The sequence below is a fragment of the Myotis davidii genome, unplaced genomic scaffold (assembly GCF_000327345.1).
Source record: "Myotis davidii unplaced genomic scaffold, ASM32734v1 scaffold104, whole genome shotgun sequence".
NCBI lineage: Eukaryota > Metazoa > Chordata > Mammalia > Chiroptera > Vespertilionidae > Myotis > Myotis davidii.
In genome coordinates this window covers 5,940,764-5,954,231 of record NW_006296625.1, presented here as the reverse complement: position 1 = coordinate 5,954,231, position 13,468 = coordinate 5,940,764, and the positions used below count along the sequence as shown (strand labels likewise).

Genomic DNA, 13,468 nt, shown 5'->3' with positions numbered 1-13,468 from the left:
TTTCAATTCAGTGTTAAAAAGGACACGTTAGAACTCAGTCTCATTGAAATACAGTAAAAACTTCAATTGCTAGGTATAGAAAGATTTCAAGGAAATACACCAAAATGTTAATGTGGTCATCTCTAGGTGGTGGGCTAACAGTTGATTTTTATTTTCTATCCAACACATTTTTGTATGTTCCCAATTTTTCGAAATGAGCCTAAGCTACTTTCACAATCAGAATAAAACCAGTGTCACCCTGGCTAGTGTGGCTCAGTTCGTTGGAACATCATCCCATACAAAAAGGCTGTGGGTTCAATTCTCTGTCAGGGCACATATCCAGGTTGCAGGTTCAATCCCTGGTCAGGCCTTGTATGGGAGGCAACGGATGGATGTTTCTCTCTGATGTCAGTGTTTCCCTTTCTTCTCTCTCTCCCTCTCTCTAAATATCAATAAAATAAAATTAAAAAACACTGTCTTTAAAAGGGGAAATAATAAACATATCACCTTATTTAATGAGGAAATGCTATTTTTTAATTTGAAAGTGAACCCATGTGCTTCACAAAGTTGTGGTAATATACATCATTTCTACACCTAAATATTAAAAACCTTGAGCCGTTTGTTCTCTAAAAGACTTATGACACAATAAAGCAGCTTTAAAAACATTTTGATTAGTTTAAGAATTGTAGGGTTTTTTCAAGGTTGACTACTTGTTAATGCAGACCATCTCTCTTTTAAATTAAATGAAAAACATGCAAAAGACCTTAAAAATATGGCTTTGATGCTACAATTTAAAAAAACAAAGTGTTTTGTAAGCTTGCACTTTAAAATAGAAAGTACCTACTACTTTTTGCTATCAAATTCTTCTTGGAAGAAGGGGAAATAAATTATAAATAAATTAAGTTATAAATAAAAAACAAACTAATATACGGAAGCAATTGAACACTGAAAAGAAAAAAAAAATACTAGGCTTCTTTTTGTGTTTTTACACTGGGCAGTCTCTATGCATTTGAACAAGCGAAAGCTAAATATTTAGGGTATATATGCATTCCTCTAACACGTTTAACTTCAATTGAGAACAATTAAGAACAACTGAAGAAAAGCAAATTTTAAAGTGCGAAGATTTACCCACCTTTGATGCCAACCGTGACTTCAGGCCCAAGAATGAAAAGACTGTGTTGCTTTCCTTTGATTCAAAGAAACTGTCATAATCCTAGAAAAAAAAAAGGGGGGGGGAAGAGGAGAAAATAAACAAAAGCAAACAATTATCTTTGTATTTGGTGTTACGGGCAAATTTTGTTTAGAGAGACTGCTTTCTTCCTTTTTTTTTTTTAAATGTTTTCATTTATTTTAGAGAGAAAGGAAGAGATAGAAAAACATCAATTAGCTGGGGACTGGGGATTGAGCCCACAACCTGGACATGTGCCCTGACTGGGATTGAACTGGTGACCTTTCAGTGCACAGGAAAATGCTCAATTGACCAACTAAGCCACACTGGCCAGGGCTTGACAAATTCTTTGTAATTAAAAATAATTTTTTTCCTTTATTGATTTTTAGAGAAAGAGGAATGGAAAGGGATAGAGGGATAGAAACACAGATGAGAGAAAAACATCATTGATCAGCTGTCTCCTGCACTCCCTCTGCTGGGGATCAAGTCTACAACCCAGGCATGTGCCCTGATTGGGAATCGGGAATCTAACCAGTGACCTCTTGACTCCTGGATCGATGCTCAACTGCTGAGCCACAGCAGCCCAGCCAGCCACACAAATTCTTCATGAAAATAAAAAATGTACCATTGCTCCATCCAGGTCAGGGAAGAGCTATATAAATCTACTAATTTGTCCTGCTTAAGCCTAAAAATTTCTTTGAGTATGATGATAAATGTAACAAGTTTTTAATCCAAAGCCTGTGACAGGATTAAAACATAAAACAATGACAACAGAAATGAAATCAAACACACTCTCTTTCCTTTGTGGGCCAAACTAACATTTATTTGTGTGAAACCACTGTGACCTCAGATTTTATTCTAGCACTTCAATATGGAAGGCTGCCTCCCAATTCTACTCTTGATAGGCTGTTATCTAGGGCTTTTAAAAAATATATCACCGGGTGAACAGAAACCTGTACTAGTAAAGGTCTCCATGTGTCAATGTGAGTGCTTCTATTCTGCCTTTGAAGTCCACATTCTTAAAGAATGTGTCTTCAGAGAGAGTAAAAAGATCAAATAAAAGCTAGAGAAAACTATATTCTCTATGACATTTACCTTTGCCTCAGAAGCAGAATCATTGTTCTCTTCCTACTTTCACAAAAGAAACCATTAAGGAATTCTGGTCAATAAGCTCTTCAATTGATTCTTTTCAAAAGTTTGCATATGTAATACTACACGGTTTCTAAGTTGATATAAAGCAGTTTTAGAATTTGGTAGAAGTCCCTTTTGATAGCGATCCTGAGAGTGAATTCTGTAAGCAGACAAGGACCAGAATCATTTTCAGGCATTCCCTTTGCGGGAGGCGCCTTCTGATCAATCCATCATCGGCCCACCAGGTTGGAGACTGGCTCAGAGAAAGAAAAAAAAATGTTGCCCAAGTTTGACAGCTAATACAGGAGAGAGCTGAGATTTGGGCCCAATTCCACTGATGTTGTAACTGATGTTTTTTGTACTCTAGGAAGCTTCTTACCAAGTGTGGGGCACTCTGTAAATGAGTCACTGAACCCTAATGATCCACTGCTATGCTGAACAAGTGGCATCACAGATACTGTTGAAACCTATCTAGGAATCTAAACGAGAGTCAATGACTTGTGGAGATCTGCTTCTTGCAAAGCCTGCCTCAGTTGATGGAAAATCTGAATTTGACTCCATGTAGAGACTTTCTTGTACAAATGTTTCAGCAGGGTGAGGGCGGAGTTGAGTTTCAAAATGTGAAGTTTGAGAAATTATATGAGATACCCAAGTGAAGATTATTAGTGGAGCAGTAACTCTACAGAATTACAGATTTTGTAGAATTTTATGAAAAATTTTACAATTTTTCTAAGAAAACTATGTCACAAATAATGCAAGTCTACATTTGATGTGGAATTTAAGCAACATACCATTAACTGAAAATGTTACAAATATTCTTTATAACAAAGATATTTCCAAACAGTTGAGTGACACTTCACTGGGTTCAGGAAATAATCCTGTTCGATATATATAGGGTGTCCCCCCAAAATATATACACACTTCTACAGAAATGAGTAACTTTTTTGTCAACGCCTGTTTTCAAACTCATGACCTTCTGGTCCAGGCACTGCTGATAATTCGAAGCAATGGAATCACAAACATCAAGAATCATTTCATTCAGTGTTTGTGTGCCCTCAATCTGTCAACTTTTGCTGGTTTTGTGCCATAAGCTTTATCTATTATGTATCCCCATAAGAAAGTCTAGTGGATAAATTTTCTTTGTTCAAAGCTTAGCCTAGCTTCATCCATTATTTCAAATTAGTTAAACCTGAAAAGGAGTGAAAATTAAGTGAGTTATTAGCTGTTGAAGAGAGTATACTCTTTTGGGGAGACACCCTTTGAATAATTATAAAGGCAGTGTTCGTATTTGAACTGCGTTTTCAAACTTCCAGTAGGATGAATTTCCTTTGTTCAAAGCCTAGTCTGGCTAAAAAGAAAGAACATCAATTGAGCTATCAGTTGTTAAAGTATGTATACATGTTTTGGGGACACCCTGTATATTCTCTAGATGATCATTTATTGCATATTTAATGTGGTAACAAGAGGGAGATGGCTACACTACAGCCAGATTTATCTCATCCTTTTAGATATCCACCATACAAAAACTGGTGTACTAGTATTTGTTCCTACCCCTACCATATTCGGCCACTATTCAGTCTAAATTCTTTACCTAGAGAATATCATTTAGAGCCATGGCCCTAATTAAAGTCACATCTTTAGCTCTGATTTCTCCTCTCAACTCTGGTTCTATATAATAACTAATTCTTCACAGACTCTTAAACATAAGGGATTTACATCACAATTCATGATCTTCCTGCCACACCACAAGATGGGCCTCTAAGAAAATGGCACCACCATCTAATGGGCTCTACCACATAAGAAATCAAGTTACCACAGGACTCCTCCCTTTCCTCAGCTAACAACTATCTTACATGTTCCTTTAACCTCTCCATTTCCACATCCATTTCATCGCCCTAACTGAAGCTAGATTTCTGCAGTAGCACCTCAATTTATCAACCCTTCTCCAATATAACCTATTTCTAACCCATCATTCTCAGGTGAAGATAGACTGCTCTTTTAAAAATGAGATGATGATCATATTGCCCTCTTCTTAAATTCTTTCCCTCAAAGCTTCTCATTGTCCTTACAATACAGATTAAAATTCTTAACATGGCTTAAAAGGCTGTATGTGGCCCTGATTTAGTCAAGACTGAGGAGAAGAGAGGTCTTGTATTTCCATGTACCAACAACTATCTTGTTCACAGATTCTGTATGGTATATATGCTCAGGGAACTATACATGTGGTGTCCTGCAGTCTCCCGAGTTATGTGATCTTGATCAACTCATTTAACCTCCTCACACTATTACTTCCTTTCTGCATCAGATACTAGCGAAGTCCCTTAAAGCCTCATGATTCTATGAAATGATGGAGCATTCAGCGGAGTAGCTCTTAAATGGGCTGTTAGTTGTGTCTAGGGGTAAAGTCACCCAAATATTCTGGTTACTAAAGATACCTATTTGAAAATTTTGCCTCTCTCTGATTTAACTGAACAGGAAAAGGAAGAGACAATAGTGGGAGAGAAAACATTAGGACTAGTGACTCAGTCGTCAAAATGCTATCCCTGTTTTGAATTTTGAAAGGCCTTTTTACCCTTCTGCTTGATTAATAATCTCTGATGGTCAGTGTGAAATGCAGGAATGAAAAAACAAATAATGTAAGAAATAAAAAATGAGAAACAATGCCTGACTCAATCTCTATAAATGTAGTGTGAATTTTACTTTAAAAGACTGAAATGCTAACATGAAAATATCTTGCGTGCAACAGATCAAAAGGCAAGTTACCATGACAATGTGTATAATTCAGGTTTCATTGTTTATGTTAAAAATCTTAATTTAAAAATAGTTACAGTTCTTCAAATCATAAAACTGGAAATAAGGTCAACTTTCACAAAACATTCTTCATACATAAAACAGGACATGTAAAATCTATACATGTAAAGAAAATATATAACTTTATAAAGAATCCATTTAACATTCAATCAAAACTATTCTCGTCCTGCCTGGCCGGTTTGGCTCAGTGGATAGAGCATCGGCCTGCAGACTCAAGGGTCCCAGGCTCGATTCTGGTCAAGGGCATGTACCTTGGTTGCGGGCACATCCCTAGTGGGGAGTGTGCAGGAGGCAGCCGATCGATGTTTTTAACTCTCTATCCCTCTCCCTTCCTCTCTGTAAAAAATTAATAAAATATATTAAAAAAACTATTCTCTACAAAACTATAAATTTTAGTTACCAAAAAAAGTATTTAGAAATTTCAGTTTAGAAATCTCAGAAGGGCAACATTTCTCATTTAGATTTTTAAATAATCCTCTTTAACTGTATCTCTGTCATTAATATTATAAGCATTATTTTTAAGAACTTTTAACGCACTACTACATAACTATAGCTAGGGGGCGGGCTTCTTACCTGAAGACTGAATTGGATCCTCCCAAGAGTTTAGAAATTGTCACTTAAGGTAATTAACTCCTTCCAAGTGACAAATGTAAAATTTGGTAATTAACTTTAAAAGCAGAATAATTTAATGAAATAATCTTTAAAAGTCAATGTTAGAAAAGTACCTAACACACTAGGTTACCAATAATACTTGTCAAGTGATGAATTAGCTATCTGCTAATTAATGGCTGATGTGCCATGTTTTAGATAATCTCATGCTAGTAACATAATTTGAATAAATACTATTTCTACTCTATTAATTACAGGTTTTAAAGAATTATGTACACAATTTACTTTCTGACATTCAAAAGCTTTTGAGTGGTCTGATGAATCTCAAAGTGTAAAAAGTTAAATTACTTTCCTTGTCATGTATAGGCAAAGAGTATGTGATTGATAATTTAAAATCTAGGATTTTTGAATCGTTAATACCTCCTTCCAGATATAATAAACAGCATGATGTGAAATAACTTCAGAGTTAAATAGCATTAGAAAATTTAAAATCAAATCTTACTGATTATTAGTATAAGTTATTGTGGCCTTAGGAATTCCCCAATAAAAGAGAAAGATCTGCTTATTAGCAAATTCATTTCACCTATCAGGTTTATATTTAAAAAAAATATATTACGGTTTATACTGCAAACATTAAAATCACCATTTGTAAAAACTCACTCTCAAGTTTCTAAATAGGCTTGCTGAATTCCTTATAGTCAGACACTCAGAAGTGTTTGTAAATAAATGTCCGCAAATGACACATTTTAGGACAATCAACCTTCTGTTAATGATCAGTTAACAGAACCTTTGTAGAAGGGTACAAACATACAGAGCATATTCAGGATAAAACTGCCTAGTTTCAGAAGCTGGTACATTTTTATTACATTAAAGAAAAAGGATGAGAAATTCCCTTTGTCTGCAGTGTCGACTGCTTATGAAAAGAAATATTTCTGGACTATATAGATATCAGCCTGAGTATAATTATTAATGGAATATTTATCTGAATGCTGCAATTTTAAGAATAAAACAAGCTAAATGGCTGTTAAGAAGAAAAAAAAATAACTTCCATTACCTATACTTCTGTTTGTGCTCAAGTGAAAACCAATGTTAGAGACATTTATAAGTGCATGATAAAATCTAAACAGGTAGAGTTCACAATGGTCTCATTCTCCCAGAGAACTTCCTTAAGGACATAAGCCACTACGATTAGACTATTGTGGACTAGACAAGCATTTGAGACAAAGACCTTAAAGTTCTTTGCCCTTTTAGCGTTTCCTAAGAGAGCAGTGGGGAGAACCCAAACAGCCACTCTGAGAAGTGGTGCCGCTTCCCACGCTAAACCAATGACAATTAGTGGACAGACCCACATTATTTCCACATGCCGAGGGCATATCCAAACAGGAGGCTGCAGGGAACAAAACAACACATGGCCTAGAAGGAAATGGTGGCAGCAATCAATTCTAAATGTGCCAAAGCAAATTGAGTTTCTCCAAAAGATGAAAATCTTTTTAAAATATTCATTTTAAGATGATAAGAGTTACTGCTGCTGTTTAACCCCTTCCCCAATAATTTTTTTGTTAAAAACGTTTCTTTTTCAGACTAATTTTTTTATTTTGGTTCTATATAGTATTTTTGATGCTGGTTATGAAAACAGTTTGTAATTATTTTTTCTTCCCATTTTTGTGGTTAAGAATAGTATTTCCTCAGAAAGTTTCTAGATGAAATTATTTAGAATGGTACGTATGTAGCTGGTTTTTGAAGGTAAAGTTTTTAGACGAGTATACTCGTCGACGACTGAAAAAAGAACATTTTGTGAAAACGTGTATACACGTTTCTGCTGGGGAAGGGGTTAAATTGGGCCAAGCGCTCCTCCTCCTTTCAGTTAAGCCTGAGGGTATCCTCTGAGCAGAATTCTTGACTTAGTGGTTGAAGACAGTACTATATTCTATTTTATGAAATCTTGGTAGAGAAGGAAAAAAAACAGTTGGTAGTTCCAATCCTGGATGGATATGTAAGATGCAGTTGTCTAAAACAGATTCATTCAGCAATTTTTATGCCAAATACTAAAAATATGAGTAAGACCAAAACTCAAGATTTTAAATTCCTAATTCATGTTAACTATTTCCAACCATACTAGTACAAAATGGCAAGACAAGCAAAAACATGTACCCAAGCACCAACTGAAATTGGATGGAAAATATTTTTGTGCTAAACATAGGAAAAGGAACCAGCAATAAAATTTTAATAACTACCCCGCGGAGTAAGTGAAAAGGCTAAGAGACTCCCTTGGATATTGACATTTTTGTCACTCCCTTTTACACCACAGGGGTTAGTAAAACAGGATTATATACTGCCCTCTGTGACTGCTCACAGAGCTAAGCAGTTCTGTAGAGAATAGTATTTCTATGTTTAAAACAATAAAAATATAATCTATGTTTACATATTACAATAGTTACTATAGTTGCAGAAGAGAATCGGACTGTTATAAATTTTAGCAATGCTAAAGTGTGTGTTTAAATCAAAACAGAGGAGAAATAAGAGAAGTTATAAGAATGCAAATCTCCATCTTTCAAAAAAAAAGTAAACACTGTCTACAGTTAAAGTCAAGGAATATACATATATTAGTATATGAAATAGAGTGGTAATAACTTAAGAACCTTGTAAAAGGGAATCTGGGGGAGGGCACGTATAAAGGACAGGAAAACTGACTCCTTGCTTTGACCCTTCCTGTCAACAGGCTTTATTGTCTTAACGTTGATATTAACATGGCCTTAATGGTTTTGTTTTCTTTTCATTAATTTTATCTACATAGGCTCAGAAAGAGAAAAAATTTTTAACAAAAATAAAACTGCCAGTTTGTCCGGCCAGTGTTGTCAGTGTTGAGCTTCGACCCATGAACCAGGAGATCACGGTTCAATTCTTGGTCAGGGCACATACTGGGGTTTGGGGCCTGATCCCCATTAGGGGACATGCAGGAGGCAGCCGATCAATGATGCTTCTATTTCCCTCTCCCTCTCCCTTCCTCTCTCTGAAATCAATAAAAAATAAAAATAGAAAGAGAGAGAGAGGAATGAAAGAAAGAAAGGAAAGAAAGAAAGAAAGAAAGAAAGAAAGAAAGAAAGAAAGAAAGAAAGAAAGAAAGGAAGGAAGGAAGGAAGGAAGGAAGGAAGGAAGAAAGAAAGAAAACTGCAGTTTGGATAGTAGTTAAAATAGACTTCTAAACATGCAATTGGGGTGGCCTGAAACTGTCTGGTTGAAGGTTTTCAATATTCACAGCACAAGTCATTTTTATGAAAAATATGTCCCAGGGACTGACTCATCGCTGTAGAATATTGAAGCAAACATCTCAGTAAGGTGAAAATGGGAGATTAAACATTTATAGACAGAAGAATAAAAACTGGGGTTATATAGAAGAGATAAAACTGCAGAGAATTATCTAAAATGTTATGCTTTGGGGCATACACCTGATCAGCAATCAGTGATAAAGAAGACTTTATATCACCCCTTCCCCAACACCCCACGTTTCCTTTCCTAGTAGCTGGGAGGATGCCAGATACGATTATTTACAGTAAAATATCTAAAGGAGAAGATTCTCCGTGAGAAGTGACTTTATAGATGGGAGGCCTTGGAATACAGATTTTCTAATTCAGATAAGAAGTTTCCAAAGGAAGTTCTACCTGTGGGATATGTGAACTTCTAATAGAGCTCTGAAATAGATTTCTGAAATAGATTTCATGGCAAAATTTATAAGTTTTAATAAGCTTGTTTTTGAGACATTTGGCTTTGACTTTTATTAATAAAATGAGGATACAAATGCTCAGAACCTTGACAAGGTAAGACCCAACAAAATGGGGTAGTTCCCTGCTAAGTGAAAACATCTGTGGAACTGTTCACCCATTCACAGAACCAATTTTTTTTTAAATGTGGTCTATGTTCCTAGCATTCTGATGGGTACCAGATACTAAGATAAACATGCCATGGAGCCTACAGAGAGTGAGCACAAGGAACTCAGAAACCAATTAAAGGCAAAGATGTGAAGAAAAAAATTCTATGAGATAAATGTCATCTATACTAATAAGGGGGTAATATGCTAATTAGAGCGGATGTCTTCCAGACAACCTTCTAGACCTACTTCCGGACAAAGCTGCAGTGGCTGTGAAGGGCCCAGGCTCAGCCTGGCAGTGGCAGCAGCGGGGTAATGGGGGCGGTGCCTTTCCCTGATCCACCAAGTTGCCTCCTGCAGAGGGAGGCCAGACTGTGGCTTAGGCCAGGGGCCAAGTAGGGGAGCAAGTTAGGGGTGATCAGGCCAGCAGGGGGACAAGTTAGGGTCGATCAGGCCAGCAGGAGAGCAAGGTAGAGGTGATGAGGCTGGCAGGAGGGCAAGTTAGGGGCAATCAGGCAGGCAGGCAGAGGGGTTAGGGGGTGATCAGGCAGGCAGGAAGGCTAGCGGTTAGGAGCCAGTAGTCCCAGATTGTGATAGGGATGTCCAAAGGGTCCCAGATTGGAGAGGGTGCAGGCCGGGCTGAGGGCCCCCACCATTGCACAAATTTTGTGCACCAAGCCTCTAGTAATAGCAATAATGAGGCATAGGTTTGCTGGGAATGGGGAGGGGTGTAATAAGCAGAGTCCTAGTTAATTAGAGAAAGAGCAATGACATATTTAATGACTCAATTATATAATTCTTAGATATAAGAATCTACTGAGCACTTATCCCAGTGATTAATGCTAGCTTATCCTATATAATAAAAAGCTAATATGCAAATTGTCCCCTCGGGAGTTTGACCGACCAGGAGTTCAACCGCTCACTATGATGTGCACTGACCACCAGGGGGTGGCACGGAATGAAGGAAGGCCCCGGCTGGCAGCCAGGCAGGGAAGGCCCCGATCGGCCCTGATCACCAGCCAGGCCTAGGGATCCTACCTGTGCACGAATTTCGTGTACCAGGCCTCTAGTATTATAATAATTCACCAAAAAATTTTAGGAATCTCATATATACATATACAAACTTGCATAGAAGAAATTGACAAAAACATACAATAGTTCAAGGAAACTGGCATTAGACTGCTCAATTGCAGAACTGGAAACAATGATATTGAAGCAAAACCATCAAAATTCTTCCCAGTCTAGAAATCTATACCCAGCCAAACTAGCACTCAACTACAAGCCCAGAATAATGGCATTTTCATACCTTCAAAGTCTGAGAAACAGAAAATCACTAGATCTTTGTTTTAAGCCTTCTAGCACTATTTGACTAATAGCTTTACTTTATTTTGAAACTATAGTTCCCACACATTTTCAACTGTTACCTTATTTTGGTCTGCAGGCATAAAAGTACATTTTCTAGACTCAGTAATTGTGAATGGGATGTACCCTTGGTTACCACATTCTTCCCCTAATAAAATATGAGATCATGATATTAAAAAAATCCCACAAAACAATAACCTTTATTCTTATTAAATATTTTAGAACAGTCATAAATATCCTATGAAGGCATATAATATCACCCCTTGCTTAAAGATGAGCAAATTTAGGCTTAAAGAGGTGACTCTCCAAAGGTGTCACAGCCAACATAAAGTAGTAGTAGAACTCAAATCTATCTCTAGGGCTATGTTCCGGAGTCTCCTCTTGACATGTATGTAAGAACTCTGTGCACAATATTTATGGCTTAATGTTTTCATATCTCATTCTTCCTTATGCACACAGGAAACTGTTTCCTTGCAAACCATCAAACACACTGTTATCTTTTTTCTCCACCCTAATGACAACCTAGCTATTCATTTCACCTCAAGCACCTGAGCACTGTAGCTTAGCTCCTTGCTTTTCTCCAGGCAATCCTAAAGCACTGGAATATAGGTTCCAAATAAACACTGACTTATATACTTAGAGCTCTGGCAAAAGGCAAATTCTAATTATTCATGAGAAAGAAACTTCTTGAGCCCAGCCTGTGTGGCTCAGTGGTTGAGCATCAACCCATGCACCAAGAGATCAACAGCTGGATTCCCTAGTCAGGGCACATGCCTGGGTTTGATGTTTCTATCTCTTTCTCCCTCTCTCTCTAAAATCAATAAAAAAAGAAACTTCTTGATTTTTTTTCTTAACCTAAGAGTAAGAAGGAAAACAGATAATTAGACAAAAGGGACTTCATATGCTACATATAGCAGGAAGGCACCTAATGTATTTTACATGTTCATAATGATCCATCTGGCTTTTTTTCTATACTGTAAAAGGAAAAACACTCAAGAATAATTACTCCTCCTAGTTTGCCCCCCAAAATGTATTAATAAAAAATATGCTTTAAAATTTAGTACACAACGAAATCATGAACACAGCTTCCCTTCCATCCCCTTTTCTAAAGCAAACAGAGACAAGAAAATTCCCAGACACACATGCACTCAGACTCACACACATGTCTGTGATCTTGGACTCATTGCCCCTCCTCAACTTCACCCTCCATTAGACTAATGGATCTGAACAGGCACTGTATGAAGAGGTTACAGTCCTAACTGAAAAAAACCCACTGTACTCTAGGTGACTTTGTGATCTGAGTATTGCAAAGAAATAGAGTAATAACAATCTAGCTACTTACTCCACAGTATCGGTCACCATTAAATATCTGAGGCGGCAGAGGGTTGCCCTGAGCGGGCTTCTTTTCTGGGGGCACGTTTTTGTACATCCACTGCCTCTGTTCTTCTGACATTGTGATATCCACCTCCTCAAACTCTATCTTGTTGGCTTCCAGAAATCTAACCACATCTTGCTGCTTCTTCTTTATCTAAAAAGAGAAGACAAATAAGGAGAAATGCTCCTCTGAAACAATATGTATATATTTCCAAATTGATACCAAAAAAAGGCGATTTACATAGGCGCCATGTACTGTCCACTCTGTGGATACCAGCAGAGGTCTAAGCAAGTCCTGACACAGGAATTTCTTCACCTAGACTCCCCAGAACTCTGGGGCACAACTCAGATTGCCTGAAAAAGACTAGGTAAGGTGAGATTCACACAGTTCTAAGAACCTATATTAACTATTTTAGGTTAATATGTGAGCACCTAAACCCTCATACATTCTCAATACTAGGATACATCAAAGACACTCATACAGCTTCTTTCTATCCATACCTCCCTGCCCTGCACATATACTAATAGATAATGCGCGCACACACATACACAGAGCATTTATTGCTGGATTATAATCATCTACAGCTTAATTGGTCTTTTCTTTCACAGAGTCGCACTAGGTAAAATAGCTGGATGTTGCCTGGCCAATGTGGCTCAGTGGTTGAGCACCGACCCATAAACCAGGAAGTCTGGATTTGATTCCCAGTCAGGGTACATGCCTGGGTTTTGGGCACGATACCCAGTAGGGAGTGTGCAGGAGGTAGTCAACTGATGATTCTCTCTCATCATTGATGTTTCTATCTTTCTCTCCCTCTCCCTTCCTTTCTCTGATATCAGTAAAAACAAACAAAAAAATAGCTGCACCTTGTTCCTTTAACTCAACAATATTTCATGAATATGGTCCCATCATTAAAAGTTTTCAGGAGTATGGCCTGGCCGGGATGGCTCAGTGGATGAGCATCTACCCATGAACCAGGAGGTCACAGTTCCATTGCCAGTCAGGGCACATACCCCAGTTGCAGGCTCAATCCCCAGGGCGGGGCATGCAGGAGGCAGCAAAGCAATGATTTTCTCTCATCATTGATGTTTCTATCTTTCCCTCTCCCTTCCTCACTGATAAAAAAAAAGAAAAAGAAGAAGTAGAAGATGGAGGAGATGTTGGGGAGGAG

General features: G+C 37.5%; 1 protein-coding gene across 1 annotated transcript in view; it reads right to left on the bottom strand.

The window, feature by feature from the left end:
* Positions 1–13,468, bottom strand: part of SH3BGRL2 (SH3 domain binding glutamate rich protein like 2) — a 63,380-nt gene that overhangs the window by 6,530 nt on the left and 43,382 nt on the right. The window contains exons 2-3 of the mRNA XM_006772190.2: positions 12,268–12,453; positions 1,112–1,192 (exon numbers count right to left, since the gene is read on the bottom strand). Of these exons, the coding sequence (XP_006772253.1) occupies positions 1,112–1,192; positions 12,268–12,453 (267 nt within the window). The remainder of the gene's footprint in view (positions 1–1,111; positions 1,193–12,267; positions 12,454–13,468) is intronic.